The sequence below is a fragment of the Typopeltis vanoorti genome, chromosome 8 (genome assembly GCF_054136105.1).
Source record: "Typopeltis vanoorti isolate ZY-2024b chromosome 8, IOZ_Tvanoo_1.0, whole genome shotgun sequence".
Lineage (NCBI taxonomy): Eukaryota > Metazoa > Arthropoda > Arachnida > Uropygi > Thelyphonidae > Typopeltis > Typopeltis vanoorti.
Window position 1 is genome coordinate 42,750,180 of NC_143556.1, and position 21,709 is coordinate 42,771,888.

The 21,709-nt window shown below is 36.0% G+C and overlaps 1 protein-coding gene across 3 annotated transcripts in view; it reads right to left on the reverse strand.

Moving 5' to 3' along the window:
- LOC150103955 (spectrin alpha chain-like) overlaps nucleotides 1–21,709 on the reverse strand; it is an 850,682-nt gene that overhangs the window by 33,842 nt on the left and 795,131 nt on the right. For all 3 annotated transcript variants that reach the window (XM_090397194.1, XM_090397195.1, XM_090397193.1), the window contains 3 exons: nucleotides 20,355–20,409; nucleotides 8,132–8,328; nucleotides 1,175–1,228 (listed from right to left, as the gene is read on the reverse strand). In XM_090397194.1, the coding sequence (XP_090253320.1) occupies nucleotides 1,175–1,228; nucleotides 8,132–8,328; nucleotides 20,355–20,409 (306 nt within the window). The remainder of the gene's footprint in view (nucleotides 1–1,174; nucleotides 1,229–8,131; nucleotides 8,329–20,354; nucleotides 20,410–21,709) is intronic.

Sequence of the window (21,709 nt, forward strand, 5' to 3'; positions counted from 1 at the left end):
AAAATTATAATATTATTAAAGGAGGACTTTTCTGCATTCTTTCTTTTAAGGTGCACAGAGAGGGATGTTGTATGGGAGAGGTTAGGGGGAGAGAGAGAGAAAGAGAGATCACACTTCTGTAATATGATTTTTATGCTTGCTCTACAAAGGCTGTAAAAAATGTATGACCTTTTTTTAAGTAATTGCTTGGTTAACTATTGAAAGTTCTGCTGCCTGATGATCTCTGACAATATTTCCACTACACTGCTGTAAAATTCATAATTAAGTGAAGATTTTATTTATTTTCAGAATAAATAATTTAGCAAAAGTAATAACGTGGGGAATTAAAAAGAATTTTTTTGTTGTTGTTTACCGAGCTTTACTTGGAATTCTTTTACACTTGATGGCAAGATATAATATATAGTTCAAGAAACATGAACTGACGTAGAACATGTTAACATTCTTTTTCCAAATTTTTATTTCTTCAGTATATGAGGTGGTCCATAAGCTTGTTCCATTCTTCTCTTATTTATAAACAGATTAATTTAATACAGAATTTCATCATCATCTTCTTCTTCTTCTTCTTCTTAATCCTTTCCTCTTTTACCTTTTACAGTGTCGAGGATTTTTATTCTTATAATCGTAACTCGATGATAAGGTGGTTAGCCCTATGCCTCCTAGCGTGTCCTATGTCTGTATATGTGTGTGTTCACAGGCCAGTTTACCTGTACTGGGGGATGAAAACCCCAAGTTTCTGGATGAAAAAACCCCCTATCTCCATACGAGAACAACTAACTTACCTTTCGTCGAAACAGACCAAATAAAAGTTCCTCAAGTCACTGACAGGAATCGAATTCAGGTCTTTCCAACCAAATGGCTTTGTCTATACTGACTGTATAGACAAAGGCTCTATAAAGGATTTCTGTGAACTTAAATATATAAATAAATCTGCTAATGCCTTTTATTCTCCAAAAGGACTAGGCAAGACCATTTAGCCCTAACTAACATTTGAAGACTGATGGGTAGCCAATCTGCATCCTTAGCAAATCAGAGATAGATGGACTAAGGCCACCAATTTTAATATGGAATGCAACTACCATCTCATAGTTCCTAACTGTAGCACTATATATATGAACTTTAATAAACTAAATATAATGTTCAATACTCCTGAACTCAAAAAAAAAAAAAAACTTACTTAAACATCATGCTGAATTCTTTGAGAGCATCCTCTGTCACACCACTCTGATTTCTATAACAAAGAATAAATGATCTGTAATTTATCTGTAATTATACTGCATTTTGCATTGAAATTTTATGATAAAATTTCAAAATTTAATTTAATTAAATATAACCAATATGGAACTTTTATAGAGCATTTCATCAATGCCTGTATATATAAACAAAAGAACATAAATGGATAATAAAAGTGAACTATGTCACTACTTTGTTAGCAATGTAGTGGATGCAGATCTCACTGTAGCATGATGTGTATGTGTGTCTTTAGATGATGATAGTTGATGATTTTCATTAATCACTGAAATACCACTGCCATTTTGCTTATGACAGACAAAAATTTAAGTAGCATAAAGAATACCATGCATTTAGCACAGGGTTCTCTTTATCTAATCCCTAGCCTTTTCATAGTATCAGTGTGCTGGAGAAATAAAATATTTCCACAGCATACAGGTACTGTGGAAATAAAAATAAAAAATTTAAGGTTTTAAAACTTTCTTTAGGTGGATCATCATAAAAAATACATACAATGTTCTTTCAATTATAACTAACCTACATTACCTAACTCTTGAATGGCTAAGTGGGTCAAATGACCTTGGGTACAGTAATACACAAATAAGCAAGACTAATTAATGTAGCAGTGTAAGATTATACATTCTGGAGTGAAAAAATTACCTGTGGTGTGTATATACAATGACGGAAATGGGCTACATGAAACTGATCAGACTAGGAATATGGGAGTGCTGGTAAACAGGGAGTTGAAGTTTAGAGGGCATATTACTGTTCACACATCTGATCACCTGGGTTTCTTGGAGGATAAGAGGTTGAGAGGTGGGGATCAAGATGGTGGCAGGTCTTTGAAATACTCTCTATGAGGAGAGATTACAGATTTGTGGGTTACAGAAATTGACTGAGAGGCAGAAAAAGGAGAGTATGGCAAAGACATATAAGTTCCTAAAAGGGTTATTAAAGCATAGAGCTAAAAAGTTTCAATTTGGCATGAGTAAAATATTAAAATAGCTGATACTATGGATTCATCCTGTCAGCTCTCTACTTTAGTAACTGATTATGTACTTACCAAGAGTTCAGTTATGATGAATTTAACTTTCTGATGTAGGACTGCCATATTGCATGGACGGTTTTTGTCCTCTTTAAATTTATTCCTGGTCTCTGATGAGAAGCTGCTTTTCAAAATTGATGGCAAGCCAGTGAAACATAATTTAAGCACTAATAAAAAGTGAACATACAGGCTTCTAGGCAGAGCTTATGTCTTTTACATAATGCAAGCAAAGATATTTTTGATGCCGAAGCTCTCTGGTAAATTTTGAAACTTTTTTAAGTATCTTTCTATATTTGGCTTTAAAATGTGGATGGATCCCTAATATCTTCCTTAAAATAAAACTGCCTATAATTACTAAAAGGGTTTTGGATTGATAACAGAGGAAATTTTTTTCAGTACAAGTAAGGATAAAACAATGAATCACCCATGGAAATAGAGTAAATGTGGTTAGCAAGAGTGTGGATTAGATCTTTTGATTGGAAAGTGATGAATCAGTTGGAAAATCTCATATAGAATAAAAAAATAAATATTTTTTTCTATGTCGATTTTACATGGGCAATTAAATTACAAATACTTGTAATTAAAATAAGGTATAACTCACTTTACTGTATTAAATCTGGTAACAAATTGTTAGAATATTTAAATAAGAACCACTAGAATTGTAACATAAATTAAGCTCAGACAGGATTAGGCAAATAGACCTAAGGCTAGTAACAATTGCGAAGGTCACCGGATTATGAGTTTTCCGCCAAAACCCAACGATAGCGTGGGTGAAGAAGAAAGCCCTGCAGTAAATCCGGGGAACTTAATTTGAAGAAGGGCCAAGGTTGGGAGAGTGATATAAAAGGCAGAGATTCAGGGGCCAAAGGGGCTCTTGCTTCGAAGTTTTATTCGTGTTCCAAGTCTTTTCCGAGGACAGGGAGAGTCAAGTTCCTGCGAGCAGCAGTTCCGACTGTATAATGAACTGGCAAGATTGTAAGTAGAATGTTTTATGTATTATCCTAGATTGTGAAGTTCAAGTGACGAATGTTGGTTCTGTTATCTATTAGCATAGAAAGTACTAGAGAAGTTGGAAAGCCGTACTTCTGTTTGAATGTGAAAAGTTGTATATAGAGTTCTAAAGATTTGCTAATGTTGTGTAATGCAAAAATTAATGTGGTTAAAGTTTTGCCTTTCTTTCTGTTTATAATGTGAGTGAAGTTAAAGTGTGTTAAATTCTATCCAAGTGTCTGAGAATTTATGTGTATTTATAATGTCTTTTATTATTATTATTATTTTTATTATTATTGTCTTAAAGCTTAAGCGAAATGCTTAAATGATCGTGTGGAGAATTAGATATGTGATTTGTATAGTCTTCATTGAGCTCTAGTTGTCTTTGTTAGAACCAGACGTGATATGTGCTGTTTGAAATTTGTTAAATAATTTCTCTTAGAATGAATAAACATGTTTGTTTTATAAATAGCTTGCTTGATCTTGTTTAGCCAATGCACTGTCTCATAAGAATATCGAACTTGCATGCTTAAAATTAGAGAAACTGCCACAACTGACTATTTAAGGTATTATTTTTAAAAGTTTACTATTCTATAAGTGGTATAACTATTCTTCTTGTGCCATAACTTTAATTCAGGGTGGCGCAGTCGAAAAAACAAATAAATTTTCCCTTAATCGGCTTAAGATAGAAAAAGGTAAAGAGAACTTAACAGAAAGATTTAAAATGAGTAGAAGTAAAGTAGACATAACGAAAGAGAAAAAGATAAAAAAATTAAATCATAGAATATTAGAATTGGGGTAGATCAACATACAAAAAAATAATTATAAATAATAATAATATCACATAAAAAAAAAAAATAGATATTACACAGTTTGGATGTGTTGCCAGAATCAGTCTTGAGTGCTTTGTTGGTGAATGTGTTCAACCAGAAGCATGACAGGTACTATGTGAATATGGTTAGTGCTTGATGAAAGCACTAACCATCATTTGGGCTATAGTGATGAGTCTTTGGACCCCATGGAGATACACATGTAAAGTTTCAAACGTTTTAAGGTTACTTTTCAAAAATGGTTCAATGTTGTGAGTATAATATGTATATGTGGCGAAATGTGGGAGATATGTTTGTGGAGAGACTGAACAGGAAATAGATCGACATACAAAAAAATAATTATAAATAATAATAATATCACATAAAAAAAATAGATATTACACAGTTTGGATGTGTTGCCAGAATCAGTCTTGAGTGCTTTGTTGGTGAATGTGTTCAACCAGAAGCATGACAGGTACTATGTGAATATGGTTAGTGCTTTATGAAAGCACTAACCATCATTTGGGCTATAGTGATGAGTCTTTGGACCCCATGGAGATACACATGTAAAGTTTCAAAAGTTTTAAGGTTACTTTTCAAAAATGGTTCAATGTTGTGAGTATAATATGTATATGTGGTGAAATGTGAGAGATATGTTTGTGGAGAGACTGAACAGGAAATGAGAAAAAGTATGGATTTGTAGGAAGTGTGATATTCTGTTAGACTATGAGTTAATGAATGCAAAACAAACTGAAGAAATGAAAAATAGTGTCAATGAAAGAAATGGAAATGAAACAAAAGCTAGTGAGACTACAGGAGTGACAGAGCATGAAATTGTTGGAATACAAGAAATGATGAAACAGTTATTCAAAATGATATTAGACATTTAGTGAAACAAATGAAAGTGTGCAAAAGAATAGAATGAGAGAAAAAAAAAAGGTAAAAGAGCTGACGAGTGATTTGAGAATAACAGAGTATGGAGATTCCGCTGTTAAAGGATTGGTTAATGAGGGAATGCATAAGGTCTGCTATCCAGGAGGGAGAAATTTCTTCCACATTAATCCAATATCGACCCCTTAACAACTTATACATTTCAAACATACCCTTTCTTCTCCTCCTATTCATGAGACTTTACAAATTTCATTCCCTCAATCTGTCTTCATACTTCACATTTCAAACAATAGTTTCATTTAATCGATGTTCTATGGATTCTTATCTAATATATCCTCATCACTATGAAACCAGAGGACTATATCTGTGCTTAATCTATATGAGGCCTGATCATGGCCTTATACAATAGAACCACGATCTGTTTATTTCTGCATATCAAGGTCCTCTGTATCATTGACATAATTTGAAGTGACGGCTTTGAAATTTTTGCAGTGTGACCTCTGAACTTAGGTCATTGTCCTCCACCACCACTTCAAGACCTTTTGTCTTCTCTATCTTCTTCTTTAAAATTTCTCCACAAAGCATATACTTGGAGGAACCATCATTGCCTACTATATTTAAAACTTTGCAACATTTAACTGATGGTTCCACCCAATGGCCTACTCATTTAAAAAAGTCGAAAAAAAAAAAAATTAAATCTCAGTGAAAATAGAGGAACTTCAGGTAATATATGAATAACCATTTTACCCACAAAATGGCATTCTATATTACCCGAAGTTCCTCTACGTGCAGTTAAATCATAACCACAGTGATTCATATGCATGAAGCTCAGGAAGTGTGAAAGGATGGGATGAAATCCTCCTTGAGAAAATCAGAGCAATAGGAGATTGCCTTCTGGGAAAATCTGAACCCCCCCTCCCCCACATATATCACTTCACCCTCAGAAAAATGCTATTTACATTAACTGAAAAAGTATATCCATCCATGTGTGTGTCAGTGTGATTGACATATTAAACAAATGTATGTTTCAAAATATAAAAAAATTAATCTTTCTTTTAATATATACACTTATTGGCCAAAACATTAAAATCACCTGAACTGTTTCTGAATGTACCAGAACTGTACATTCTGGTACATTCAACCAGAATGTACAGTTGGTCAAACACACAAATTTGTGGTACCAGTATCTTGGTATGGGATTGCTTTCATGGACATTGCTGGCTCCTCTCAGGCTCACTGGGCACACCTCTTGAACACTAATTTTTTCCTGGGGATTGCTTCAGATCAGGTATTGCCCTACATGGTGACAATGTGGCATGACAGATCTAGTCTCTTCAAGCAGACTAGATTCAAGCAGACTCATATCAAAGGCACACATTATACAAGCATGGTTTAAAGAGCTTATCCACGCATTCTATATGCACCCCTCACTTAATTCACCTGATTTGAATCTTGTCAAACATTTGTGGGATCATGTGAATGCAGTATCCACGAATCAATGCAAGTGCTTCACTCAGTTGCTGACCACAGGAACTTTATTCTGTCTAGTTGGTCCAGAATACCTCAGACAGTTTCTGTGATCTAGTGGAGTCAGTGCTAAGATGGTTGCAAGTAGTTATCTTGGCCATAAAAGGCCCAACATGCTACCAGATAACTGGTCATAAAGTTTGGTTCATGAATATATACTTATTGATTATGAGTTATGTGATAATAATAGTAATAATAATAATTATTATTTTGTGAAGATCTCTGAGTCTTGAATCAGTTCAAGTCTGTCACTACTTTGTTGTGATGAGATGATTTTTAAACTAGTGATAGAATCATGAATTTATTGGTATCAAGGAAGCTAATAAGCATAAACATATCCAAACACAATTCAAATTCCCATGGATGATTGATATGCATTTTTGTTCAAAATTATTATTATTATTTTTTAATTAACAAAAAATGAATGTCTATAGTATTCTAGGAGATACATTTGCTGGTTGCATAATTTCATTCTGGTTGTCATTTATTTTCTAGGTAATAATACAATACATTTCATGCAGTTTATAGTTTTAAGTGAGGTTGTGACTACATCAAACACTACTGAAACATTTGCATTTTAAGTTGATTTAATAACATTCAACAGTAATAAAACATTTAACTCTTACAGTATTGAATTTTCAAGGGCCAAAAATAATAGCAGGGATACTATAGGGTGCTAATTTTTTTAGTGGGTTGTTAAAGTAGGTGGGATCACTATAAGGGGGATGGTTACTATAGTTAGGAATGATTATATTTAATATACAAATACAGTAAAACTCCGAAGTTACGCGGTAGATGGGACCAACAAAAAACGCGTAAGTCAAATTCGCGTAACTCGGGATATAATTTTGCACATAATTTATATATACAAACATACAATTGGGATCAAAGGTTTACAAAAGCACCTATATTTATTAAGAAATATAATTATAATTGTAGTTTTTCGTACATAAAAAAAAGAAAGTTATTTCGATGTTGATGGCTTCATAAAATCTAATAGATTTGTCTGACGGTATAGTGTCTTTTGCTTGTCATGCAAAATTTCTTCATAGCAAGCTAATGATTTTTTTATTCCTTGCCTTGTGGCTACAATTCGTTCCTCGTTAGAATCTATGTCCTCTGAAATCTGTAAACCTCTCTTTTATGATTGTTCTTACTGTGGATTCCTGTAGATCGAACTTATTTGCTAGCTTACAAATTTTCATTCCGCCTTCAAAATCCTTAATAATGCTGAGTTTTGTTTCCAAAGTCAATGTTTTTCTTTTCTTGCTAGCTGTAGAAGAATCGGACTTGCTTCTTTTGGATGACATTATTATTTTTTATGTGACAAAATTTTTATCAAGAACATAACATTAAACAATCGCAAGGTTTGTAGACTATAAAAATCGTGTATGAATGGAGACCGTGCAAAACACGTCACTGCTTGTTCACAGCATGTGCGACACGGGCGAATGTGGCCGGTGCCTGAAAGATACGACTAGTGGTGAGGCGTGAAGCGGGACAGTAATATGTACATATAAGAAACCGCGTAACTCTGGATTCGCGTAAGTCGGGGTATGACTGTACTTAATTTCGCCAAGATTTTAATTTCAACAATGATGGATTTTTAATATCCTCACTATGTATTACTTAATTTCATTACCGTGCTTGTATTTGCTGCTCCAAATTATGCTGCATTCGCATTCCTAATTGATCCAATTGATCCCACTGTTGAGCCATTCCTACTGTACTGTGTTCAGTGTATCGATTATCCAGGATAAGATGCTCCTCCAGTAATGCACCAAGATCTTCAATTTTCTTTAAATCTGCTCTCTTTGCTCGTACTTCTGCAGCTTTTCGCTAAATTGATTAAAAATAATAATAATAAGTTCAAGTGTTGTCTACATTATAATTTACTAATATAAATGAAATATAAACTTTTTCCTAAATTACTTTAAGTGTTTTTTATGGTAATTCCACTCATGACAGGATTCAGAAATTTATAGCAATGCACCATGTTTTTTATTTTTATTTATTTATTTTCGATATCAACCACTCCCCCACTACCAAGCAAGATTGGTAATCTATAGCACATTTAGTACTGTGAGTTGTTGCATATAGACTTGTTTTTATGCTAGAGGAAAGATTGTAAAGATGATGGGTGCTAGTTCTAGGGTATAATTTTTAAGCACAGTTTGGGGTAGAGGAGGGAAGATATCATCAGGAGCAGTAGACTTGGAATTTATGCCATTCAAGATTCTTCTGATGTCTTTCTGATGAAGACTAAGAAGTGTGTAATGAGTTGTTCTGTTGTTCTTAGTAAACTGTTGGATTATTTTGCAATGCAGGATTTGGAAGTGAAACATGATGCAAACAGGTCAGCATTGTCTTTTGTGTGATGTTACAGAAGTTCTGAAGAAGAAGATGATATTACATAGGCAGAAGTTGTGTCCCCTGACCAAAAAGTTTGACTGCAATTTGAGCTGGAGGTAATTTTTCTGCACTATTTCAAAGTCTGATTTGGATTTGCTAATGATCTTATTTCTGCAGCTACCATGCTACCTTGTGCCTAAGTAGGATGCTGGATGTTTGGTTTCAAGTCATTGTGATATACTAAATTCTTTTCTCAGAATTCTTTGGTACACTTGCTGAAACTGTGGTTTAGATAGTGCTCTGGGGTTCTGGTTGGAATGGGTGTGGGAAAGATGGAAGCCTTAATTTCAGTAAAAATTATTTTTATTCAGTTAGAGTAGGTGTTTGAATCAGAATAACAAAAACATTAGCTCATTCAAAGAAAGGAAGAGCAGAAACCATGCAGGTTATCCAAACTGGCCACTATTTTAATTCCAAAGGGCATTACAATAGTGTCCATTGGAGAGTGGCTAAATTTAAGGTATTATGCAAGAAAGGAGACCCTGAATGAGGTCATAGTCAGAGTTGCTAAGAGGAGAGCAGACATCTACAGTATACTTATCAGCAATTGTTAAAAAGAGATCAAGGGTGTTAAAATAGAGAGGAGTATTATCAGGTATTCTGGTAAACAATGGACAGTTTTTGAAAGACTACTGCTGACAGCAAATATCTCGAATGGTGAAATTGTAGAAAGAAAGTCACTCTGAGTTGTGAACACTGACGTCTCCAAGAATGATGACCTTATTACTTGATTACTCAGTGTGCAAAAATCAAATCAAGTGTCCAAAACCAGGACAAAGACTATTTCTGAAGATTACAACTGCAAATTCAGATGAATCAGCTTGTTGCAATTTGTATAACTGATGATCTTGGGTAGAAAGTGGATACATATTCAAATTTTCAAATTGTATGAAAATGGATCATGTGGTAGCACTCAACAGGATCAAAGGCAAAAGGCTGCATTAAGCAAATTGTGTTTGTAGAAAGCTTAAAGAAGGCTGCAGAATTACTGATATTGCTAGAGTTTGGAATCTCACATAGCTATCCAGGCTTTGAGCAGCATTTCAAACCAATCGAATGTCTTTCGGACATTTGCTAAGAGGTCACCCTTGCTCTACCATGGAGCATGATGACAGATTTTTGGTTATAACAGCAAAAAGTAATCAATGAACCATGGCAGGTGAGCTTGCAAGTCGGCTTCATTCAAGCACAGATACTCATATATCTCAGCAAAATGTGGCAAGACATCTGCAACAGGTAGTCCTATATGCCCGAAAGCCTGTAGTCTGCATCTCTTTATCCACAACTCCTTGTAGAGCATGTTTTCAGTGGTGTTGTATCCATAAAAATTGCACAAGATACCAGTGGGGCTAATATACTCTTTATAGATGAGAGTCATTTTAGTCTTTCCTCCGATTCTAGACAATACTTGATATGGCGTAAAAGTGCTACTGCTCACCATTGCAAGAATGTTCTTGAAGGGGATAGATACAGCAGTGCTGGGGAACATGGTGTGGGGAGGCATTATGCTTAATGGATGCACTGAGCTACAAGTGCTGGAAAAAAGGACTATGATTGATAAATGATACTGCAATGAAGTTCTTCAACATCATGTTCAATTGTTCTGTGGTGCTGTAGGTGAAGAATTCATTTTAATGGATGACAATGCCACACCACATCGTAACACTTCTGGAGACTAAGGATATTAAATCGAATTGAGTGGTCAGCACGCTCCCCATATTTAAGGAGTACTGGTGTATATAGTGCGAGTGTAAGATCAACAGGCATATCTCTTAAACACAGTCCTCAGTCCTTGTTTAGTCTTGATAATTTCTTCCTGTATATCACTGTACTTGAACTCTCAGACACAGCCTGGTAGAGTAAGTAGCAGCTGGATTATTTGCTAGTTGAATAGGAACCCTCATGATATGTTATCATCAAGTTAGGTCCAGAGTAAAGCAACCAGTCTGCAGAAACATTTTACTCCTGCACCCTTGAATAGAGAAGATTTGGGATCTCTACTGTGTGTTTTTAGCATACGCATGAATCGCTCACTCACATTATGAGTAAGAAGAAATTGAGGGCGAGGAGAACTATAAACCTAGGTAATCAAACATGGTAACAGACTTCAGGCCTTCAATAAGCAAGGTGATGGTGGTTCACTAGTGGATGAAGGTTATCCACCACCTAGGGATCTAGTTAACATTTTCTTCAATGAAGGAAAATAGATATTTATGGCAGCAATATATGTCAGGGTCACCAAAACATGACATGAATGGGTTGTGTCCTGTTTCCATAAATAAGAAATATGTGAAAGAAGCTATATGAAGTGCATCACAGGTCCAGTGGTCCACTATATTGGGACATACCCAGAACCACTTCCCACTAATGGGAAGTGGTTCTGGGTATGTCCCAAGCCAAAGAGATAGGGGATATATCCAAGTCTACTAACAGATTCACCATGAAAGTATACAAGATGATTTGATTGCTGCAGACTGACCCCACCTCACTAACATCTGTACACCCTCTGAAGCTTACAAATCATATATCTTATCTCCAGAAAAATATTTTGTAATCTTTAGGTCCAAAAGTTAAAAGTGCTCAAATGGTCTTTAAGAATATGTGTGTTAAACCTACTTGAATGCAACCCTATTCTGATAATCGTAGATGGTAATCCCTAGGAGATGATGCTTAATTTATTAAAATTGTTGTATTATAATTATCTCACTTATGCATTTTTAAAAACATTTTAAATGAATAACAATTAAAAATATTTTCAGAAAGAATTTCCTTGCTATATAAACATCATTGTATTTGCAAAACACTACTTATCAGATAGAACAATGCTAATTAATCTAGAAATGATAAACCTATATTAATTTAGCAAAGTTATTATTATTATTGCACGGGCACCTTTATAGAGTCTAAAGATTCATTATGGGAGACCAAACTATCCAAAAATTTTCTCTTTCCTCTCTTTGAGCCCACTGACAGACAAACACAACTAACTCTCATTCAATTTCCCAGGATGACTTCTTTTTTTGCATCCACTGGCCAAGTGCTAAAATATTTCCCCTGCACCACTCACCTCTGGATTCTCTCTACTATTTCCTTATCCCCAAGAAGCCCAGGTGACCAGACTCGAGCACAGAAATTCAGATGGGGATGTATCAAGACCTTATAAAGAAGAATGATACCTTTATTATTTCTGCATGTTAGTGTATTCTTCAATACACTAGCATGTTAGTGTATTCTTCAACAGACAAGTAATCATAATCATGAGCTGCCTTGGTAACCTCAGAAATATGCTTTCTAAACATCAACTCTTTATCTAATACTGCCCTCAAATTCATACCTTCATCAACTTCTTGGAGTACAGTTATATTAATGTGGCACATAGCTTGCAATGTTTTCATCCCAAAATGCACAACTTTACACTTTGCCATATGAAACTGATACAAAACTGATACCTATTATGTTCTGCCCATACTGTCAGCCTATGTAAATGATCCTGCAGTTCTTTATTGGCCTATATTAGCAGTTAACTGTATAAATATACAGCTACTATATATTTTCTTCTGTTGGCCTACACAATTTTGCACCATAAGCAAATAACTAAAATCCCTTTGAATTATTTCCTATATCATTTATGAACAAATTAAACAGTGGAGGTCCAAAGCCTTGCAGCACACCACTAGTCACCTACTTTTCTTTCTCCTGGATTCTGTTTTTCCATATATTTAAAGGAGGGGGAAAGAGATGTATGTTGATGGTGCATGGGAGATTATCAAGGAGTATTTAATGAAAGCTGATCTGAATGTATTCCCAGAGTCAGGAGGGGGAATCAGGTTGTAATAAGTGAGAGTTGCAAATAAAGAAAAAGTTGTGGTGGAAGTATAAAGAAAAAGGTGATGAGCAGTGCAAGGTACAGGCAAGAAGGGGAACCTGCATGGTAAGGAAGGGCAAAGCTAATTATGAGAAGAAGCTAGCTGATGAGTCCAAAAAAAATCCTAAGGAGTTCTTTAAAAAGTGTTGATGGTAAGGAAATTACAGAAGCTAATCAAATAGTTGAGTTACTTAGTGATCATTTTGCAAAAGTGTACCATCTTGGTTGTGATATTGCAGTGCCGAATGTGTCATTGACTAATGAGAGTCTAGTGATAGAAGAAGATGAGGTGCTTAGTATATCACAGAACCTTAATGCTAACACTGCCATTGGGTTAGATGCCATATAGACCAATGTGTTAAGTGAATGAGCAAGAGAATTAGCACCTCCTCTAACCTGGCTGATTTAAGCCTCAGTTCTGGTAAAGTCACAATTGAGCGGAAAGAGGGGAAAATTATTCCACTGCATAACGGAGGCTCCAGGACTGAGGTAGCAAATTATAGACCAATCAGTATATTGGGAGTGGTGGTTAAGGTTTTGGAGAAATTGATAAAAATTAGAATTCAGGACTGGGTGGACAGCAATATGAAACTTTATAAGGGGGCAACATGGTTTTGTGGAGGGTAGATCTTGCCTTAGTAATTTGCTTACTTTCTATAATGAAGTAACAATGGAGTTGGATAAAGGAAATCCTTATTCAGTGATCCAGCTGGACTTTGCAAAGGCATTTGACAAGATTCCACATGGGACTCTGTTGCATAAATTGGAGCAAATGGGTATGGATCTGAGGCTAGTGATTTGGATGAAAGGATGGCTACTGGATAGATATCAAAGAGTGGTTTATGGTGGAGCAGAGTCCAGTAGAAGGCAGATGACTAGTGGTGTGCCTCAGGGCTCAGTGCTTGGTCCTCTATTATTTAATTTGTACATCAATGATACTGGGAATATTTTGAAAGGAAATATCCACTTGTTTGCTGATGATGTAAAACTGGGAAGAGCGATAGTCAATTCAGATGATGTAGATATCTTGCAGGATGACTTAAATAGGCTGACGCTTTGGGTAAACTAAATGGCTGCCAGTTTAATGTGGCCAAGTGTAAGGTGATGCACTCGAAAGGATGAGATCACATGCTGTTTACTATATTAATGGAATTGAACTGCAAGAAGTTGATGAAGCTAGGGACTTGGGAGGTATTGTGGACAGAGAACTTAAGTTTTGAGGGTATATTGCAAGGGTTGCCAAAACTTCACATCAAATTACATGGTTATTATTACTATTATTACGGGCAACTCCAGGGAGTCATTAGACTCATCGAGGGAGGCCCCAAATCATATTCATCACAACTATTCGACATACATACAGTATCTATCATACCTCGCCTTAAACTCATTCACTGTCACAGCATCCACCACAGACTCAGGGAGCGCATTCCACTCATTCACTACTCTAAAAGTAAAGAACCCAGCTCTAACACCTTTACTAACCACATTTTTGCCCAGTTTCCATGGATGTCTCCCCTAGTCCTCCCACAACCAGCCCTGTTCTCAAAAATATCTTCTGAATTAATTTTATAGAAACCCTTCAGTAATTTGAATGTCTCAATCATATCTCCCCTCCTCCGCCTATCAACCAATTTTTGCAACCCACAAATCCTCAACCTGTTCTCATACGGTTCATTCCACAGAGCTGCTATCATCTTGGTCACTCGCCTCTGGATCCTCTCCACCTCCTCCCCATCAAGAAGAAACCTAAGTGACCAAATCTGAGCACAGTAGTCGAAATGGGGTCTTATCAAGGCTCGATACAGAGGAACAATAACCTGCTTGTCTCTGCTTGTCAACGTATTCTTCAGCAACCAAGTGATATGATGAGCTGATTTGGCCACTTTTGCAATGTGTCCCCTAAATTTCAATTCCTTATCCACCAACACTCCTAAATCTTGTGCCTCATAAATTTCCTGGAGCACGGTTCCACCAATGCAGTAAACTGCCGCCAATCTTTTCACCCCAAAATGCATAACCTTACATTTTGCCACATTAAATTGACCTCCATTCTCCTTAGCCCAGACCTCCAATCTATCCAAATCATCCTGCAAAATTTTGACATCCTGTGCATTCACTATTGCCCTACCCAACTTCGCATCATCCGCAAACAAATGAACTGTTCCTCTCAGATCATTTCCTATATCATTTATGAACAAATTAAACAGCATTGGTCCAAGAACAGATCCTTGTGGCACACCACTAGTCACAGGCCGTCTTGTGGACTCTACTCCTGAGTAAACCACTCTCTGATATCTCTCCGTCAACCACCCTCCTATCCATCTCACCAACCCTATGTCCATTCCCATATGCTGCAATTTACTGATTAGAATTCCATGCGGTATCCTGTCAAAGGCCTTAGCAAGGTCCAGTAGAATCACTGTAAACCCATTACCCTTATCCAGTTCAGCCGTCACTGTGTTATAATACGTGAGCAAGTTACTGAGGCATGACCTACCCTTCACAAAACCATGCTGTCCCCGATACAGTATCCCATTTTCTTTTATCCAATCTTGTATTTTCCTCTTGACTATTTTCTCTAAGACCTTGATAATGATTCCTGTTATGCTGATTGGCCGGTAATTTTCAACAGCAGCCTTGGAACCACCTTTGTGCAGTGGAACTATTTTCCCCTCTTTCCACCCCCTTGGGACTGTCATTATTGAAGAACAAACTGACAAGCAGGGATAAGGAAGTGATTGTCCCACTTTATAAGGCATTAATAAGACCTCATTTGGACTATTGTGCATAGATCTGGTCACCCGGATTTCTTGGTGATGAGGAAATGGTGGAGAGGATTCAGAGGCAGGTTACGATAATTGTTGCAAGTCTGTGGGATATTTCCTATGAGGATAGATTGAAGGTGTCTGGGCTTCAAAAACTAGTTGAGATATGATAGAGGTATATAAATTATTAAAAGGATTTTATAGAATTGATACTGATAACCTTTTTTAAGACCAGTACAGGAAGGAAGGAAGAGAATGAAGGGCCATCTCCCTGGAGATTGTGTAAGAGTGTTGTTAACAAGGGTGTGAGAACTAGATTTTTTGCTTGGAGGGTTGTAAATGGGTGGAATATGTTGCCAGAGGTGGTTGTGAATGCTTCTGCTTCATCTGTGAATGAGTTTAAGGAGAAGTATGACAGGTATTGCATGAATAATGGTTAGTATGTCAATGTGGGGTCTCTGGCAATGAGTCTTTTGACTCCATGGAGGCACCTTGTGATAATAATAATAATAATAATATTTTTATTATCTGTCCATCAGCCACCTTTATATACATACTGTCAATTTTATATCCATTCCCATTTGTTTTCTAATTTGCATAACAGACTTCCATTTGGTATCATTATTATTATTACTGTTATATGGGCTACTCCCATTTGGTATCATTATTATTATTACTGTTATATGGGCTACTCCCATTTGGTATCATTATTATTATTATTACTATTATTATGGGCTACTCTATGGAGTCCTTAGAGTCATCGAGGGTGGCCCTAAACATTATGCCAGGCACTATCCAACATTTCTGCAGAAACTATCATATTTACTTTGAACTCATTCACAGTCATGGCACCACAACAGACTCTGGCAACCTAGTCCACTCATTCACTGCTCTCCAAGCAAAAAATTTAGCTCTAACACCCTTGCTAACTACACTCTTGTTCAGTTTCCAGGGATGGGCCCTAGTTCTCCCACCACCAGACTTGTTCTAAAAATTTTCTATATATTAATCTTGTAAAAACCCTTTGGTAATTTCGATGTCTCAATCATATCACTCCCTTTCTGCCTCTCAACCAATTTCTGTAACCCACAAAGAAGAAATTCCATTTCTCTCCTGCTATGTGATCTTTCCTTCTTCCAATCCATATCTCAGTAGTTGAAGTCCCTCAATAATTACTTAATGTATTCATTGTGTCAATTTGCTGATGCATGTCTTCCACATCATCCCTGGTACCCATTGGCCTATATCAGCAGTTAACTGTATAAATATACAGCTGTTGTATATTTTCTACTGTTGGCCTCAATCTTACACCAGATTGCTTCAAATAAACAGTCATCCTCACACCTGTCTTCTACTCTTTTTTGGCTAAAATTCATCAGCAGTACACCTTCTGTATCTCCTCTAAAAGTACTAAACTCTTCACACTCTATCCCTGTAACTTCAAGTCCCACTACGGTCTACAGAGATTTCGGAAAGGTTGCACTAACCAATGCCCAAAACTCCTCCCTCTTTTTACTGATGCTAGAAGCATCAGTATTAGTGCATATATATATATATATATATATATATATATATATATTTATTTATTTATTCATATTTTTATATATACTGACTTAGATCCGAGAACTAGAAAAAACAATTCAATTTATTCAAAATGCAACATGTTTCATTGGATTGTCCAACTTCTTCAGGCGTGGGAACATAGAAAGCAAATAAAAAACACTATAAGAAACATTGTATCACTATAAAAACGACTATTATAAAATTCAGTTAGCTTTGAACTGTAGCTACAGTCTGTGTTGAAGATCTATTGTTAGGCATCTGCGTGCATGTGACTTCACGAGTGTGCCAATATCGGATAGCAGAGCTGAAAGAGTCCGGTAGATTACAACTAAGGTTATTATTTATATGATGAGGGTCCATAACAATTTCCTTAGATTCGACTATGCGGCGTTCCACCTTGTCATGGCATATATGAAGATTTGAAGTTGTTGTACAGTTTATCTCATGTTGGCAGCTTTCATCATTTGTGTTGACTGAAAACAGTACATGGCTTGACAGGGCACTTGCTCTAGTTCTTTTGTAGGCAATGTCTCTCTGGTGTTCTTCCAGACGTAGGAGGATGGATTTCTCAGTTTGGCCATGGTATTGTTTCCCGCAGTCACACGTGATTTTGTACACTCCTGGGAATTATAGATGGGTGTGAGCTTGTTTGTATTTGCTTAAAATCGATCTTAGTTTGGAGAAGTAGGTTTTTATGTTGAACTTTCGTAAAATTCTTCTTAGTTTCATGGAGAGTGAGCTGATGTATGGTAAGGAGATATAATCTTTGGGGTTGTCCTGTGTTTCTGAGTTGTTTTGATGGCGACAGTATAGATGCTTATTAATAATTTTTGATGAGTAGCCATTACTTATGAAGGTTCTTTGTAGATGTTGTAGTTCATTTTATAGCTCTTCATCATTTGGCAGTACAGATCTGGCACAATGTGCTAGAGTTGAGATGATACCCACTTTCTGTGCAGGATAGCGATGTGAGGACGCATGTAGGTATCTATCCATGTGTGTAGATTTTCTAAAGATGGAGATTTTTATGGAATCAGATGTCTTAGTAAGTCTTATGTCCAGGAAGGGAAGAGATCCATTTTAACCTCCATTGTTAATTTGATGTCTTAGTAGAAGTTGTTTAAATGATTTAAAAAAGAATGAAGGTTATCGGTGCCGTGGTCCCAGATAAGAAATATGTCATCTACAAATCTCAGCCAAATTTTTGGTTTAAGAGTAGCTGAAGAGATTGCCTTTTGTTCGAAATCTTCAAAAACGATGTTGGCTAATATAGGAGACAGGGGCTGCCCATTGCCAATCCCTTATTTTGTTTGTAAACTTTTTTCTCATATTGAAAGTAGCCAGAGTGAACGCAATGTGATAGCAAGGAAATCTTTTTTTTTGAAATCTTGTTCTTTAAAATATCAAGAACGTCTTGAGTTGGAACATTTGTAAAGAGAGCCACCATGTCAAAGCTCACCATGATACCTGAAGAATTATGGACCCTCATCATATAAATAATAACCTTAGTTATAATCTACCGGACTCTTTCAGCTCTGCTATCTGATATTAGCACACTCGTGAAGTCACACGCACACAGATGCCTAACAATAGAACTTCAACACGGACTGTAGCTACAGCTCAAAGCTAACTGAATTTTATAATAGTCGTTTTTATAGTGATACAATGTTTCTTATAGTGTTTTTTATTTGCGTTCTATGTTCCCATGCCTGAAGAAGTCAGACAATCCAATGAAACATGTTGTGTTTTGAATAAATTTGTTTTTTCTAGTTCTCGGATCAAAGTCAGTATATATAAAAATATGAACATATCACAATTCCGAGTTAATATTACAGATCATCATATATAGAGAACCAGAGGTCATCTCTGGAAACTGTATAAAGAGGGTGTGAGCAGGGGAGTGAGAGACAGGTTTTTTCATGCAGAGTTGTGAATGATCGGAATGCCTTGCCTGAGAGTGTGGTGTCTGCAGAGAATTTGAGTGTGTTTAAAGCATGATATGATGAGCTCTGTGTATGATATAAGGACCTCCCAGATGAGTCTTTGACTTCATGGGGTCTTGGGTAATAATAATAATGGTTTCAGGGCAGTTCGTCCAATCAAATTCTCTTCTATTCCCTCGATTTCGTCCATTACTTTTCTCGTCCTGTTGGACATTTCCGCCAATCTTATATATCCAATCCTATTTCATCCAATCTTATTCATCTAATGCTATTTGTCCAATTGAAAATAACTGGACGAAATGCCCTGAAAGCACCTGGGTTTGAGGTGATTCATCCAATCCTATTTCGATTTGAAAATAACTGGATTCAGGGCAATTCGTCCAATGCAAATCTCATCCAATCCCTAGTTTTAGGTTAGGTTAGTTAGTTGACAAATTGGTTAGTCAGGTTACAAAGCTGGTAATAATAGCCAGTTGACACAAAAGAAAAGGGCACAAGACAATATGCATAGTCCACCCTCACACGTTTGGTTAGGTTAGATTAGGTTAGTCAGCTGACACATTGGTTAGTCAGTTGGCATAGTAGTAGGTTAATCAGTTGACACAAAAGAGAAGGGCGCAAGACAATATGCATAGTCCACCCTAACCTAACCTAACATTTGGTTAGGTTAGGTTAGTCAGTTGACACATTGGTTAGTCAGTTAGCATAGTAGTAGGTTAGTCAGTTGACACAGGTGACAATAATAGTCTGTTGACATCGATGGGACAAATTGATATTGGACGAAATGTCCGACCGGACGAATGTTCCCTTGGACAAACTTATAAAAGGACAAAAAATCTTGGACCATCTGCCCTCAAACCATAATAATAATAATATAAACTTTAGCATACCCTTAGGCTTCCAATCATCTTTACATCCTGTATTGACTACTCCATTTGATATTGTTACTCGAGAGACTACATTTCCCATTTTTTGGTCACTCTGGCACTCACTTGCTTACCTTATTGGTGCCTAAACAACACACACTCACCTGCATCCACCCTAACTGCTCTACTTTTCCTGACTTTGCACTGCCACACTTCAGTGAACAAAGTTCTCTCTAGATGATTAACTTCAAATTCACGTAAGTGTAGTCCATCAGCAATATATATATGTCCTTCTGTCTGTCAAATTCAGACACTCTTTAAATGTATTAATAAGATAAAATTGGAGCTTTAATAGTGGTGAATATAATGAGAATGATTAAAAAAAAAGTACAAAAGATTTATTTAAATAAATATCATTATATGAATCAGTACAGTTTAAACTACTTACTTTTGTAGCTTCCAATTGCGATTCTAATGATCCTGAGCCTTCCATCATTGAAGATCTATAAAATAAATTTCTGATTGTATTCTAATAGAAATGATAAATATTATCATACAAATGCCTATGTAAAGTGCCTTCCTTTTAATAGTGATATTAGTTATTTATATAGTAGCTTTACTGTATACAAATCATCTTTCCAGTACATGTTATAAATTCATAGGAGGATTTCAATGAAAGATAACTAATACAAAATTGGTAAACTTTTGTCCTTCTGGAGGCTACTAATGTAGGAAATAATACTGCAATAGGAATCAGAAATTGTTGATAGGAAGCTAATGATAATGCAAACTTAATTATGTAGTACTATTATAGTATTCTGCACTACTTTGAGGGTGCATATTGAGAACTGATGATGAGGGTGATGTTTAATAAATATTCAATTAAGTTTAACTGATTAAACAATTGAATTTGTAAATTAAGAGTAAGAAATAGAAGAAATAGTGCTTAAAAAAAGAAAGAAAATTTCTTGAGTTGCTTAGAGATCATTACTTTGAAATGATGTGGCTTTTTTACTGGGAATATCACATAGAGCTAAACAAGTAGGAAAGTATAAACAAGTAGAAAATGGCTATACCATGATACTACTGGATTTTACAAAGACACTTGACAGAATACTACATGGAAAACTATTACAAAAGTTGGAGCAAATGGGAATGGATATGAAGCTAATAGCAAGGATTGCATGCTGTCTGTTACATTTATAGTACTGGATTGCAGGATATTGATAAGGCCAGGGACTTGGGGATAATGGTTGACAGAGCTGAAGTTCATATGGCATATTGCAAAAGTTGGTAAAATAGCTGAAAGGATTACTTGGATGCTGAAAAATATACTAACAAGTAATGATAGGGAAGTTTTATTCTTTTCTTGGGGGGGGGGGGATCAGGAGGTAATGTAAAGGATTCAGAGACAAGTGACCAAGCTGGTGACAATTCTGTGGAATGCTCCATATGGGGATAAGTTGACGGTCTGTGTGTGTGTGTGGGGGGGGGGGGCACAAAGGTTAGTTGACTGGTGAAAATGAGAAGACATGATAGAAACTTATAAGATATCAAAGGGGTTTTATAAAATTTATGCAAAGGAAAATTTTAAACATATAACAAATAGTCAGAGACATAGGAAATATCTGTGAAAGTTGTGTAAGAGTGTAGTTAATAAGGGTGTGCAGAGTAGATCTTCTGAACAAAACTATGTGGGATACACTATACTTCAGTGAATCTGGTCAGTCTGCAGTAACTAAATCCTCTGCTTACATCTTTGTGGTGGACCATTTGTGAATCTGAATAGAGCATGGATTTGTT